Below are 15,010 nucleotides of genomic sequence, written 5' to 3' on the forward strand. Positions count from 1 at the left end.
ATGGCTATTTGTGGTGATCTATAATCATGTTTTCTGTAGTCTTCAGCAGGCTTCTTCCTTGTCATTGTCTATGTCACACTCTTGAGCTACTGTTGATTCTTTAATATTAACATGCTATTTGTTGACCTTATCCTTTTCAGTACTAAGTTCATAAACTATTCTCTGTGAGCTTATTGGCACTGGTGCACTATCCTATTCTGAATAAAACATCAGTCAGAAGACTGCTTTTATTATCTCTAAATTTTTGGATAAAATACATAGCCTGAATTATTTTTCTCTCTTCCTATGTTTTCATTTAAACCAGAGTCATCATGATTTCAATGGTGGGATGATACACAGCTGTCCATATGTGTCTTTCATCTGTCACTAAGATTTTCATGGTACCTATTTTCTCTGTCTTATTTTTTTCCTCTAAAGATTTCAAGGCTTTCAGAAGGTATCCTTTGTCTTTGATAGATCATCACAGAACTATGGCCCAAGCAACAAAGATGTGATGGAGATAAATAATAAATAACAACTGATATAGTAAAGCATATCATTTTAGAAATTTTATTTGGCTTAGAAAGTAACTGTGCTATTGTTCAATGTCAAATCACAAATGTGAAGCAACCTATTGATAAGCATATCATTATCACATCACATTATTTTACATTACAGAACTTAATAGGACTAAAATCACAGATGACTTAGAAGTAATCAATGTAGTGAATATTCTAGCAAGATTTGAGTATCAGTAGACTCTTCCATCTCTACTCAGATCAACATTCATTTCAACTTATATTTCATGAAGTAAGATTATTTTGAGATATTCTCAAGTGCATGTAACTTTAGTGATGAATATTCAACCAACACTTATTTCCACAATTTGTGTAGCTGTATGACAGCCTTCACTGAAGTTTGCTAGATAAACTTCACTGACTCAGACTCTTAGTGATGGATATAAACATATATATAGAAGGTGGCTTCATGCTAAGCATCAGAATTAAGTCTACCCCTAGATTAAATATCCTACCCTTTGTAGGTATTTGTAATAGATTTACATTACAAACTATGGATTCCTTCCTATATCCTGTAGTGGGTGGCAAATCTAATTCTAGAGTGGTTGGTTACCCCAATACAATTACTTTTTTGTTGTTCTGTTTTCTTTATAAATGAGGAAAGTCAGTTATAATGTCAAAATTATAATTGAATGTATAACTATCAAGTATGTTTTTTTTTTAATTAAAGATTTCTGTCTCTTCCCCGCCACCGCCTCCCATTTCCCTCCCCCTCCCCCAATCAAGTCCCCCTCTCTCCTCAGCCCAAAGAGCAATCAGGGTTCCCTGCCCTGTGGGAAGTCCAAGGACCACCCACCTCCATCCAGGTCTAGTAAGGTGAGCATGCAAACTGCCTAGGCTCCCACAAAGCCAGTACGTGCAGTAGGATCAAAAACCCATTGCCATTGTTCTTGAGTTCACAGTAGTCCTCATTGTCCGCTATGTTAAGCGAGTCTGGTTTTATCCCAGGCTTTTTTAGACACAGGCCAGCTGGCCTTGGTGAGTTCCCGATAGAACATCCCCATTGTCTCAGTGTGTGGGTGCACCCCTCGTGGTCCTGAGTTCCTTGCTCATGCTCTCTCTCCTTCTGCTCCTGATTTGGACCTTGAGATTTCTGTCCGGTGCTCCAATGTGGTATGGTTTTTAAAATATTGAGATATACATTAAAAGTCCTTATACGACAGATAGAGTTTATTTTCAAAATATTGGGATATACATTAAAAGTCTTTATAAGACAAATAGAGTTTATTTTTATTGTGATTTCATTCCCCACTATATTGTTTCTTGTTCAAAATATTATTTTATTTAAATGTATATAACAATTGGTAGAGTGTTTTGTTAAATGCATGTAACACCTAATTACAGACCACCAGATATCCCTATAGTTAAACTCCATGATTGTTGATATATTACTGTTTATTTTTAAACACCTAGAAAGCTCTAATTGGATAAGTTTTTTTTTTACAAATCATTAGTAATAAAGAAAATTATAATATTTGTTTTATAAATAAGAATCAACAATTCCAAAATAAGAAGAACTTTATTTTGCAATTTGTTGTAGAATATCATTATTGACATTGAACTTTATGAAGATTTTGATATTCCAAAAGACATCAGTTTCGATTAGCAAGTGAGAGCTGGAAAGATATAGGAATTTACTTCAGGCAATTAAGTAGCCTACTAATTACAAAATAATTTAATCAATTCCATGTATCTAAATTTTTGTTAGTTAATGACTGAAAAAAAGGAAGAAATTTGTTTTATAATGTATGTGTGCTAGCTTAAAAATTGTGGACATTGAATTTCAAGCAAAAAATCTTCACTTAAATAAAAAACTGATGACTACATTCTTTATTATTTTTAGCTAAATACTCAACCTCGAGTTAAAAAGAAAAAACTGGTTAACCAGGTAACTTGGAGTTAAATTCACTGTCTTCTTTATTTTTTTCGTTTTAATTTTGCTTATCATTATAGAAAGTGTGAGAAATTTTGTACAATATTTCTTTAAAATGAATGAATATGGCATTATATGTTTTTACTGATCAACTTCCTGACGGTCTCTTTGATATCTTTATTCCTGAGACTATAGATCAGGGGATTTAACATGGGGATGAAGACAGTATAGAACACTGAGGCCACTTTGACCATGAGCCATGAGCTCTTTGTGTTTGGTACACAGTAGAGAAAAAGAATTGTTCCATGGAAAATAATTATGGCAGTCAGATGAGAGGCACACGTAGAGAAGGCTTTTCTACGGCCCCCAGTGGAAGGCATCTTCATGACAGTGATGAAGATGAAAATATAGGATGTGAGAATGATGACCAGGCTAGTTATTTCATTAAATGTAGCAGAGACAAAAATTATCTCCTGGCTAATGTAAGGGTCAGAATGGGAAACTGCCACAATAGCAGCATGCTCACACACAAAGTTATTTAAAATATTAACGCCTTGAAAGGATAATCTCAGCAAAAAGTAAGTAAGTGTTGTGGAACATATTAGACCCCAAGAGTATGATGCGCCCACTAAAAAGGAACACAGTTTGGGGGACATGGCAACTGTGTAGCGAAGAGGATTACGCACTGCAACAAACCGGTCGTAGGCCATCACTGCCAACATGTAGGTTTCTGTCACCACAAATGTACATGCAAAGAAGAACTGCATGATGCAGCCTGCGAAGGAGATGGTTCTGTCTTCTAAAATCAAGTTCTCTAACAGTTTGGGTGTCACAACAGTGGAGTAACAGAAGTCCACGAAGGACAGGTGAGCAAGGAAAAAGTACATTGCGAAGCTTTGTGTTGACCCTGATGATGGCAATCATGCCCAGGTTTCCCAGTACAGTGACTGAGTATATGATCAGGAAGAGGAGGAACAGGGGCGCCTGGAGGTCCGGGTATTCTGAGAAGCCCAAAAGGATGAAGGTCAATGAAGTAGTCTGATTTTCTTGGTCCCTGAGATAAAACAGAAAAATTGAAAAACAGACACAATTAATAAGACAGGGTGAAAAATGTTTGCAAGGAACTACAAATAATTTTATTTCAGTGGTTAAATTTTTTAATTCAAAACAAAAGTTGACATATTAAAATATATGCTTTCATCCTTTGCAGTATAATGTTGCTTACTCCATAATAAAATACAATTCACAAGATCAAAGATGGATCACTCAAACATAGGATAAAATTTCATCATAAAATTGTAGAAAGTGTTACTGCGTGTTGCAGCAGACACACTGTAAACTCATGCTGTATCACGACATATTTTAGTTATACAAAACAGCATCTACAGTGAAACCTTGGCTATTTTAATTTCCTAATTATTCAAAGTAACTACAACTACAAAAAAAATGAAAAGGAGTTACTCCTATATGTGCTATGCTCTTCCAAAATGTCTTAAATGCTCCTTTCTATGATTTTAATTACATTTTTCTTAGAACTACATTATAAGCATTTACTGACCCTGAGTCTATTTAGCATCAAATTGACACTGTTGCACATAAGATAAGAATGACATGTCTGTGTGCCAAAATTAAAGCCTCATAGTATTCACTATATTGTGATTTTATTGATTAAAATAATATTAGACTTGTGCCCTCCATATAAAAACTATCATTGACATATACATGTAGTTTTTCTTCAAATACTACTTTAGCTTTCATTAATTCAATACACAGTACTTATTATATCATGAATAACTTTACAAATTACACAAAAACTTTACTGAATCCAAAATCTATAACTAGACCTTTCAAAACTTTACACAAAACGCTATTCTTTCTCTGATTCCAATATAACAAAATGTGAGCAACTTAAGAGTTGAAGAAGTAATCTTTTTCACCAGTAACAAATGTGCTTTCAACAACTTCTGATATGTCTTTTCAACATGTGTAACTCTTCAGTCCATTTCTCATATTTGGTGCTTATCATCTATATTCAGTTGTTTGAAGGCTCTGTGTGCTGTACATATTGTAAATATGTGACTGTAAAGTGAAAATTCCTTCCTTTCTTTCTTTGAGATCCATTTTAGGCTTCTCATTACATTTCCTCTATGTACTGAATATCATACTGAATATTTTAGAAACTACAGAATTATCAAATATAATTTGTATCCTCAATTTTTCTTTTGAGAATTAATATGGAGTGATATATGTATACACATATATACATATATAATTACAAATAAGTATATCATGAATGTCTTATAATTGATTACAGTTAAAATGTTTGATATATAAAGAAAATACATATAAATATATGAACAAATAAAATGCTTTGGAAATATTGGTAATACAAGAACCATACAATGGGAAACAACATGATAAATTCATCTAGTTAGCAGGACTATGTGGTGATCTCAAAGAAGGTAGATTTACGCATAAATTTTAAAGCCTCGGAAGACTAGAACCTTACATCATTTTTCTTTTGAAATAAAATAAAGTGAGAGTTGAGTAAACTCACCACAACGCAGAAAAGTTTGATGTATTCATTTACTTAAGACTCTTAACAAAAATTAATAGCCTCCAGAGCTGCCTCTGCTAAGAATTCAATTTATTTTTTAATTAATTAATTGTAGGAAACATAATAAAAATCATGAAAACTGCAAGTTTTATTCTACTGTCAAGAAATATTTTAGAAAAAAAAATGACTTCTATTACATAACTTTTACAAAAATGTCTCAGTGAAAACTGAGAGAAACAGAAAGAGAAAAAGCAGAAATCCAGCACCAAACTGTAACCTACATATATGCCACAAAGACTTTGGGGATGTGAACCCTAGAGAATGTGACTGAAGAATTTCCCTGGGGGCACAAATCAAACAATTAGGTAAACCAAAGCCACATGTGATATTTTGCTTGTAATTTTATCTAATATTAGTAACATTTTCATAGATAATTTTAATGATTCAAATATCTTATTAAACATTTTATGAGATGCTAGTATTCTTTAAACTTAAATACCTACAAGTAGCTATAAAACACCTATAAATTAATACATAAACGGAGGACTAGCTTTTATGTTATCAGAAGCCATCAGTCAAGTTTCCAAAGTAGGGGAGAAACCAACAGTTCTATCTAGCAATGACTCCTTGAACTACAACAATACCAGCATAGCATGATGATGATGCCCCTAAAGGTACAGTAATCGCATACATACATTGTGGTAACCAACATCTCTCTGATTATACTCAAGGTCCAAGCATCAAGAGGGAAGCCATGCCAAGTCAGAAACATTGATAAGTACTCAAATCTAGTAGAGTACTTGGAGTAGAACCTACGACTACCACTTCACTAAATAAGCATAATCTCTAACTACTCTCTAAATATTCGTACTTATACAAACAGATAAAATCATCAAGAGGACTCTTTTCCACAGTCAGAGACCATTACAGAAGATCACAACCAATCAATATGCAGAGTTCTGGAGCCCAGCCTTAGTGCATGTATCTATGAAACAACTATAACTAAAGCTAAGGGAATATTGCAAAAGAGGGGCCAATACACTAAAAAACAACTTTGGGTGTAGCTGAAAGAAGACAGTTTAGATCCCAATAATTCTTTATGTGTGTGTGTCAAGAGAGGATAGTTTATGTAAATTAACCAAAACTTAATTTTAATAAAAGGAGATAGTTGGTCTAGGTCTTTAGGTGCTTGGAAGGAAAGAGGAAGTTAAATACATTAGCAACAAGTATGTACTCAGAGAAAAGGAGGAAGGGCTGCAGAGGGTGGCAGGGAGAAGGCCTCATGGCACCTCCCGCAACAGATACCACATACACACATGTTGCACACACATATATGCACACACATGCACATGTGTACAAATGCACACACATGCACAACACACATTCACACATTCAAACACAATCTCACACACAGTGTACAATTTTATATGCTACACAATGACTGTTTCAGGGGTATGATTTGCAGGCTTTGTCTTTTTCTTTTTTCTCTTTTTAAAAATAAGTTTGTAGGGGCTGGAGAGATGGCTCAGCCGTTAAGAACATAGTCTGTTCTTCCAAAGGTCCTGAGTGCAAATTCCAGCAACCACATGGTGACTCACATGAGGTCTGGTGCCCTCTTCTGGCCTGCAGACAGAATATTGTATACATAATAAATAAATATTTAAAAAAATAAGTTTGTATCTCCTAGACTATTAAAAAGGGGGGAAAAGTGTTAAGAGGATTTTGGAAAAAATAATAGAAGATAATCTTTTTTTTTTTCCCCAGAGAAATGTGATGTTAGATTTCAATTCTCCTCATGAAGAGTTAAAAGTTTCAAAGAGTGGTTCTCAGTCTTGTTAACGTGCTGGCTACATAGTGAATCTACAGCTGCTTTCTCCCAAGCATACAGCAAGGATGCCACGTTAATGGGGGGGGGGGGCAGAGAGTCAGCTCTTGGAGTTGTGCCTTGAGGCAGAGGCGGAGAAGCCTCCAGGACAGGTGATCTGTGTTGCTGCTTGAGTAGCTGTGGGCCTGTGAAAGCATCACCTGGACACTCAGACCTAATGAATGTAGCTTTGAAGCTGGCTTTTGGAGATCATGGTTTTGAAATTCTCACATTGACTCTATTGCTTTTGAAGTATTAGAACACAGAGTTAGGGGATGTATGGACAATGTTAGAAAAATAAGGTGAGATCAAAGAGGAGTTTTGTTTGTTTGTTTGTTTTTTGTTTTCCTACATCTGGGGCTCACGTTTCAACAGCTATTAACTGTTTTTTCTCTTATGTTTATGCGTGACCAATGGGCCTCCGCATTTTCATCACGGAGCTGTTTTGTTCCTCCCACTCTCCTGTCTAGAGCAGGGTGTCTCAGCAGGGCATCGCAGGCAGCTGGTGCCAGGAAATTGGTCATGGGAGGTGATCCTGTTTGCAGTAAGGCTTTAGCAGCCTTGCAGGCCTCTACCCACTAGATGCAATGAGCATTCTCTCATTACCAACAACCAAATATTATGTAGGCACAGTCAAATGTGCCCAGGAGGTAAAATCATCCCAGTTGAAAAACACCAGTTGAAAAAAAAAAAAAAAAAAAAAAGATCAATACCCATTAAGTTGCCACACCAACCCCAGTAGAATCTGTGTGACAAGTTCCACAGACTGAGGTGTTTGACTCCAGAGGGAGGAGGTCTCCTGGAACCAGCTGTGGAACTCTCCAGCCAGAGAGAAAATATTGAGCCTTAGTTCTCATGGCAGTCTGTTTGCTTCTATTTCCTTTCTGTATTTACGAGATTGTCCTGATAGCCTGGGCCAAGAAGAAGCTTGAAGCATGGTCACTGGCCATGACCTCTTTTCTAAGAGGAGTCAGCGCTTTGCTTCATAATCATTTACATAATTATAAAATAATACTTTGATAGACTATCTTCCTGATAATATATGAATTTGTATGGCTATGCATGTGTCGATGAGGCTGGCTTTGGCATGATGGTATAGTAAGCATTGTTTAAGTATAGTTTTAAATTGAACTTTGAAGATTTTTAAAAAGATAAAAGTTAGATGTTAGTTAAGGACTACATATGAAAATTTATTAACTTGATCTGAACCTAGGAGTCATCCATTAACTATAAGTGATATATCTAATTTTGTTTTGTTTAGTAACTAAATATGTTATCTGTTCCATTTGTAATTGATTCTTTGAACCCACTGTCCAGCAAATGTAATACTTGATTGATTTTGTGCCTTTTTGTGCCAGGTGATTATGATAAATTTCTTCTTTGTAACTGCTTTACTGACCACATCTTTTAAGAACTGTAATACCTGTTCTACTTGGATAAAACCCCTTATATGAGAGCTGCAAAATACACTCAGATTCAAATTGCCTCTGTGTTTGTTTCTGTTTGTCATCACTGAATCCTTACCTATCTGGTCTTTGAGAAACCACGTCCCACAAGACCCCCCATACCCGGCTGGGATGGTCTGTGGCATTAAGTAATATTGTATTTTCTTTATTTATTAAAAACATAAATACCTGACAACTAGAACATGAGAAGGTAGGGTTTTCTGACTCCACAGTTCACCACCCGGGCCTGGTCTCTAATATGTTGACCATGAGTGCTGTTAGGGGTTCTTTTGAAGGTTGTTTTTTGTTGTTTTCGTTTGTTTGTTTTTGGGTTTATCAAAAGTAAACATGAACAAACTATTTTTTTTCCAGATGCTCTAATCATATTACAAACCTCTTCAGAAACAATGGCTATGAAATTTTGGTTTTGTTTGCAAGCAAACTCCACTAGGTGGCAGAATGACACCATAATTCTAATAAATTGGGAAAAAAACAATCTTAAGGACAGAAATATTGAATAAGCAATATTTATATTTTTATTAGAATTTGATTATTGATTCTGATGCTTTATCAATAAATGGACAATAAGCAAATCTTCAGAAATAATAAAAGACATGGCTGAATTAAAATGTTCATGTACTTTTTCCCCTATATTTTAAATTTTGACTAGAAATAATTCTTTGGCTGTTTACCATTTAAATTATCACTAATTAAAAATAAAAAGTATAGTTAACAACAAAATAACAATTAATATATGACTAAAGTCTTAATTTGAAGTTATTATATTTACTGGATTTAATGTTAATGTTAAACACATCCATGTACTACACATGTGAGCACTTCTTCAACACAAAATTAGTTTTGTGGTGTTTGTTTGTTCCTCATTTTATTTTGGAGGACAGAGAGAAGAGAGGGAAGAGAGGAGAAAGAGAAAGAGATACAGACATACACACATCAACACAGAGGGAGAGAGAGAGAGAGAGAGAGAGAGAGAGAGAGAGAGAGGATAAAGTTAATTGGGAGGTGTGTAAAGCATGAAATAATAATTTAAAAAGGAAAAGACTGACATACATATTTGTGGTAAATCCTCTAAATTACAATGAATTTAGTTTTGCTAATTAGTAATATATATATATATATATATATATATATATATATATATATATTATATGGCATTGAATATCTGTGCCAATAAATCAGACACTCTGTAGAAAAACCTAGTATAAAATCTTTAAGTAGAGGCAGCACTTACTAATGCATGATGATATCTACTATACACAAAACCTACTTAATGAGGATTGAAAGGCAGACAGACAGAAATAAAGAAAGGTATGAAGAAAGAAATAAAGAGGGGGGAGGAAGGAAGGAAGGAAGGAAGGAAGGAAAGAAGGAAGGAAGGAAGGAAGAACCAATGATGGCAAATAGGAACTCCATCTTCTCCACTGTTTGGAGATTCTTTAGGTGGAGTCCTGGCCTTCAGCTGCTCTTCCCTGCTAGAGCCTTCTAATTAGAGTTACTAAAAGCTGTGCATTGCCTTGAAGATCACAGGATAAGGTTTTCACCTGTTGGCCCACTTGACTGTTAGGTATATAAGCCTCCATGGTGCTATTAAATAAAGCACTTCTTAACAGTGACTAGAGGTTCGTGTCTGTCTCTCTGTCTCTTTGTGAGTCTGTGTTTCAACCTCCAGCCCCTTGCCCGAAGCTCGCGAACTGAATTCTAGCACATAGAGCTCAGACAGGGGCGCCCAGTGAGCGGCAATAAAATTCTTATGAAATCTCAACTGCACTAGCTTTCATACGCCCCTTCAAATACCCTTCAATTCTATCAGACAATCCCCAAATTCCCTTTCTCTACAACCCTTTCAATTCTTCTCCCCACCTGCCCCTTCTAATTCAGTCCTCCCCCTGGATCTACAGTTGTAGCTTGGTTATCATTTACATGATATCTAGATCCATATAAGGAAACGCTTAATATATTTATCTTTTTGGGTCGATGTTACCTCACTTGGAATTATTATTTTTTCTAATTTCATCCATTTGCCTGCTAATTCTTTTACTAATATATTTTATTTGCTGAGTAATACTGCATTGTGTAAATATACTCCATTTTCTTTATCAATTTATTTATTGACTGACATTTAACTTGTTTCCAGTTTCTGGCTATTCATAAATAGAGCAACAGTAAACATGATTGTGCAGATACAGCTTGCAGGGGAACTCTCAATCTGAATATGGCCTCACAGACAAGGTTGAGAGGGTAGTTGGGAATAAGAAGACTCATGCAGAAAGTCATCAAAACAGAATGTGGAACTACACCCATTGTCCACCTATGCCTGCCTGGATCATACTGTCATGCCTATTTGATTGAAGGGATTTGCTGTGCTTGCTAAGGAAAGACAACCAAATCACAATGAGTTTCTAGCATCTTATCTGTTAAAAAGTAAGGCACAGTCCTGAAGACAAAACCAATTTCTCGAGAAAAAAAGAAACATTTGTTTACAATTGAATGTAGTGGTATTTTTCTTTGGAATACTAGCTCACAAATAATGACATGGAGACTTATTATGAAAGTTCAACCTCAGTCTAGGCCTTTTTTTCCACCTATCTTTTATGATTTAAATTAACCCATATTTTTATCTATGTTTTTTCATGAGGCTTATTACCTAATCTCATCAATGACCACCCTGCTTCTTCCAGGTCTGCTTGGCAACTCTATGTTTCTTCTTTCCAGAGTTTTTTTTTTTTCCTCTGCCCTGAAGTCCTGTCTGTATTCTTCTAGATATTGATCATTCCGTTTTCCATTCACCAATCACAATGTACCAATATCTCACAACAACTGTAAATTTGCTTAATTGCAAAGAAACTTCAATTGTCATGTTTTCTCTCCTCCATCTAGAAGTCTAAGAAAGTTCAGTACCAGAGAACTCATTTCTAGAGTTGCTGAAGAGAACATACCCCCTCATCTTATTTAATCACCAACTTATTTAATGACTATCATCTGTATATTTTCTCTTAGATTGTCTTTTATTTTGTTTTTAAAACAACCTTCAACATAAACTGCTAAACAAAAATGGAAGGAAGAAAAAGAATCCATTATGGTAGGGTAGAGACAAAGCCAGAAGAGGCAGGTGCGTTGACAGGACAAGGAAGCAGGCAGGCCATATCATTAACAACAATTACTTGGTTAGAAATTACTTGGTTAGAAATAACCAGGCCGGGCGGTGGTGGCGCACGCCTTTAATCCCAGCACTCGGGAGGCAGAGGCAGGCGGATCTCTGTGAGTTCGAGACCAGCCTGGTCTACAAGAGCTAGTTCCAGGACAGGCTCCAAAACCATAGAGAAACCCTGACTTGAAACACAAAAAAAAAAAAAAAAATAAAACAAAAAAAAAAAACAAAAAAAAAAACAAAAAAAAAAAAAAAAGAAATAACCAGGCGTAGACTGAGGTTTTAACACCACAAAGCCCACTCATGTTGATGTACTTCCTCCAGTAAAACTGAACCTTCCCATATCCTCTCTAAGGAGCATGGCCATTTGAAGATCAGATGATCAAATGCTTGAGCCTTTTTGGGACATTTCTCATTCAAACGAATCCCTACCTCCAGCCAAATCCACTCTACTTCTCTACCTACATATTCATCCAATTTATGTCTCTTTCTCTCTCTGTCTGACTGCCTGTGTCTGACTCTGTCTCGGGGTGTTTCTCTTTGTCTGTCTGTCTCTTTCTCAGTCTCTCTGCTTCTCTCTGTTTTTGTGTTTCTGTCTCTCATCTCTGTATCTTCCCACCCACAGAGTTGTGTGAATTAAGCCCAATTTGTGTTGCCCAAATATTCTTGCATGTTTTGCCTGCCTTAGATTGATGCAATACTAGTCAAGAAACTAAAGACAATTCCCTCTCTTATACTATCTATCAGTCCCCAATAGCACCTCAGTTATGGGAGAGACTATACGCCTACTTCCTGATGGTTCATGTCTATCTATATTTCTACACCTTCCTAGGATTTTTATTTTTCTAACGAGTTTCTGCTCTTGTGTACTACGTCATATCTGCTCCTTGACCAACTGTGAGGTCTCTGTGTTAAATACCCAAAAAAAAGCTCCTTGAAGAGGATTAAGCAATGGTATAATGATAAATCAATAAGAGTCATTTTTTATATTATATCCATTTAACAGAACTATCGTAGCAGCCTCTCCTCTTGGTTCTATGTGATGGTTTTGATGATAATGGCCCCTATGGACTCAAATATTTTAATGCTTGGTTCCCAATCGGTGGGCCTATTGTGGGGGAAGTGTATCACTTGTTTCCAATTGATGGGGAAGTGTATCATTGCATGGGCATCAAAATTTCAAAAGTCCATGCCATTCTCAGTTCTTGTGCTTATAGATTAGGATGTATGATCTCAGGGACTTCCTTAATGCCATGCCGATATGTCTGCTGCCATTCTCCCTGCAATAATGGTCATGGGCTCTAACTAACCACCTAAAACTGCATGTCCTAAGAAATTCTTTCATTTATGTGTTTTCTAGGTCATGCATGGTATCTCTTTACAGGCATCGTACAACTAACCAAAACTACCTATTAACTCTCTAGCCACAGGTTTTTGGACATGCAATAATGGTGTCACATAGTAGTTCCATCTTATAAAATGGTCCTGAAATCACATTAGAACAGTTTTTTCATTCCATAAAATTCATGCTACCATTGTAATAACTGGCATGTGTCAGCAGGTCATGAACTGCAGCTCTCAGGGCATGTAGCTGGATAACATTGATGATTGCTTTCATTTCTAGTAGGTATTATCACATTCTAGGCATGTTAAAAACAACCTATAATGATGAATCCTTTACAAAAGTACTTGCTTGATGTCTCTATTTTTTATGATTTGTGTATTGTGTCTTCAAAACAGTCTTACATTCAATTTTTAGGGGGTGACCAAGAAAAATGACAAGAATTTAAAATGTTTGAGAGTTTATGGGACCTCTTGGTTAACAACGCAAAAGGGAGGTAGCCTATTCCTTTTACCTGGGTATTTATTTGTTTTTTTTCTGCATTTATATATTTTTGCTTGCTTATTTTTATATATGAGTGTTTTGCCTGTATATATGTATGTGCACTTTATGTGTGTCTGGCACCATGAAGACCAGAAAGGAGTAGTGGCTTCCCACTATTGGACTTATGAACAGATGTAGGGTACTAGGTGGGTGTTGAGGACTGAAGTCAGGTCCTTGGCAAAAAGAGATTTTCTTAACTACTGAGACATCTCTCTGGCCATTAACATGTGTTTTCACTTGTTATAATGAGATGTGTGGCTCAGGCATTGTCACAAGAAGTGTTCAAAAATATACCCATACACAAAATATATATGCATGCACATACATATACATCTATGTATACATACATGACCAAAACTGCAAGAAATAGAAAATTATCTATTTACATCTGTACCTTATTTTTAAATGGGTTATTTGATTTATTGACATATAGTATATTTTCTTCAATATATTTTGGATATGAGTATTCTATCAGAGATTTAGTTGGTAAATTTTTTTTTCAAATTTATTAGCTGCCATCCTGTCCCAAGGATGGTGTCCTTTGGAATTTTTTGAAAGACAATAACTGACATCACCTCTAATGGAGAGAAACACAAAACAATTCCACTAAATTCAGAAAAAAAATATAAGCTTGTCCTCTCCCCATACTGATTCAAAATGGATGGAGAAATAACATAAAAAAGATAAAGAGGATAAAAATTGGAAAAGAACAAATCAAAGTATCTTTACTAGAAGATGATAAGTTAGTATACATAAGAGATCCTAACATTTCTACCAGGAAACTTTTCACAGCTGAAAAACACTGTCAAAAAAGTAGCTGGATACAAAATTGACTAACTAATATCGATAGCCCTTGTATAAACAAATGACAAATGGACTGAGAAAGAACCAGGGAAAGAAAACTTTTCACAATAACCTCAAACAATATAAAATATCTTGGGCTAAATAATGATGCAAGTGAAGAACTTGTATGATAAAGTCTCTGAAGAAAAATTGAAGATTTATAAGAAAAATGGAAAGATCTCCTATGTTCATTGATCAGTAGGATTAATGTAGTAAAAGTGGACATTTTACTAAAATCATTCTGAAGATTCAATAAAATATGCATCAAATTTCCAACAAAATTCTTCACAGATCTTGAAAGGATAATTTTCAGCTTTGTATGGAAAAACCACACCAGAAAAGGGTTACCTAAAGCAATCCTGAACAATCAAAGAACTGCTGGAATTTTCAGTGGTCTTGATTTCAAATTGTATTACAAATTTATAGCAATAAGAACAGCAAGGTATTAGCAAAAAAGAAGAAATGATTATTAATGAAATCAAACTGTAGGCCCTGACATAAATCTACACACTTACAGACACATGATTTTTTTTTTATAAAGATGTATATACTGGCAAAAAGACAGCATCTTCAAAAATGGTGCTAATCAAACCTGGATGTCTGCCTGTAGAAAAATATAAATATATCCATGATTATCACCCTGTACAAAACTCAAGTTCAAATGGATTAAAGACCTCAAGAGAAAATTGCATACTGTAAAACTGATATATGATAAAGTGGGAAATATCCTTAAACTCATTGGCACAAGAGAAGACTTTTTGCACAGAGAACAATGTTAGTATGGGCACTAAGATCAATAATTAATAATGGGCCGTCA

At 35.3% G+C, this 15,010-nt stretch overlaps 1 protein-coding gene across 1 annotated transcript; it reads right to left on the reverse strand.

The window, feature by feature from the left end:
• Window positions 1-1,373: 1,373 nt before the first annotated feature.
• On the reverse strand, window positions 1,374-7,801 carry LOC121466409 (olfactory receptor 5D13-like; the record flags this gene model as incomplete). The annotated part of the gene is given in 4 exon segments (XM_041680105.1): window positions 1,374-1,390; window positions 2,576-3,318; window positions 3,320-3,484; window positions 7,746-7,801. Coding segments are annotated over 4 exon segments (981 nt in total), but the record flags the coding sequence as incomplete, so codon positions are not given.
• Between the last annotated feature and the right edge of the window lie 7,209 nt (window positions 7,802-15,010).

This window comes from Microtus oregoni, unplaced genomic scaffold (assembly GCF_018167655.1).
Source record: "Microtus oregoni isolate MIOR12 unplaced genomic scaffold, Mior012 000033F_ref0000390, whole genome shotgun sequence".
Taxonomy (NCBI): Eukaryota; Metazoa; Chordata; class Mammalia; order Rodentia; family Cricetidae; genus Microtus; species Microtus oregoni.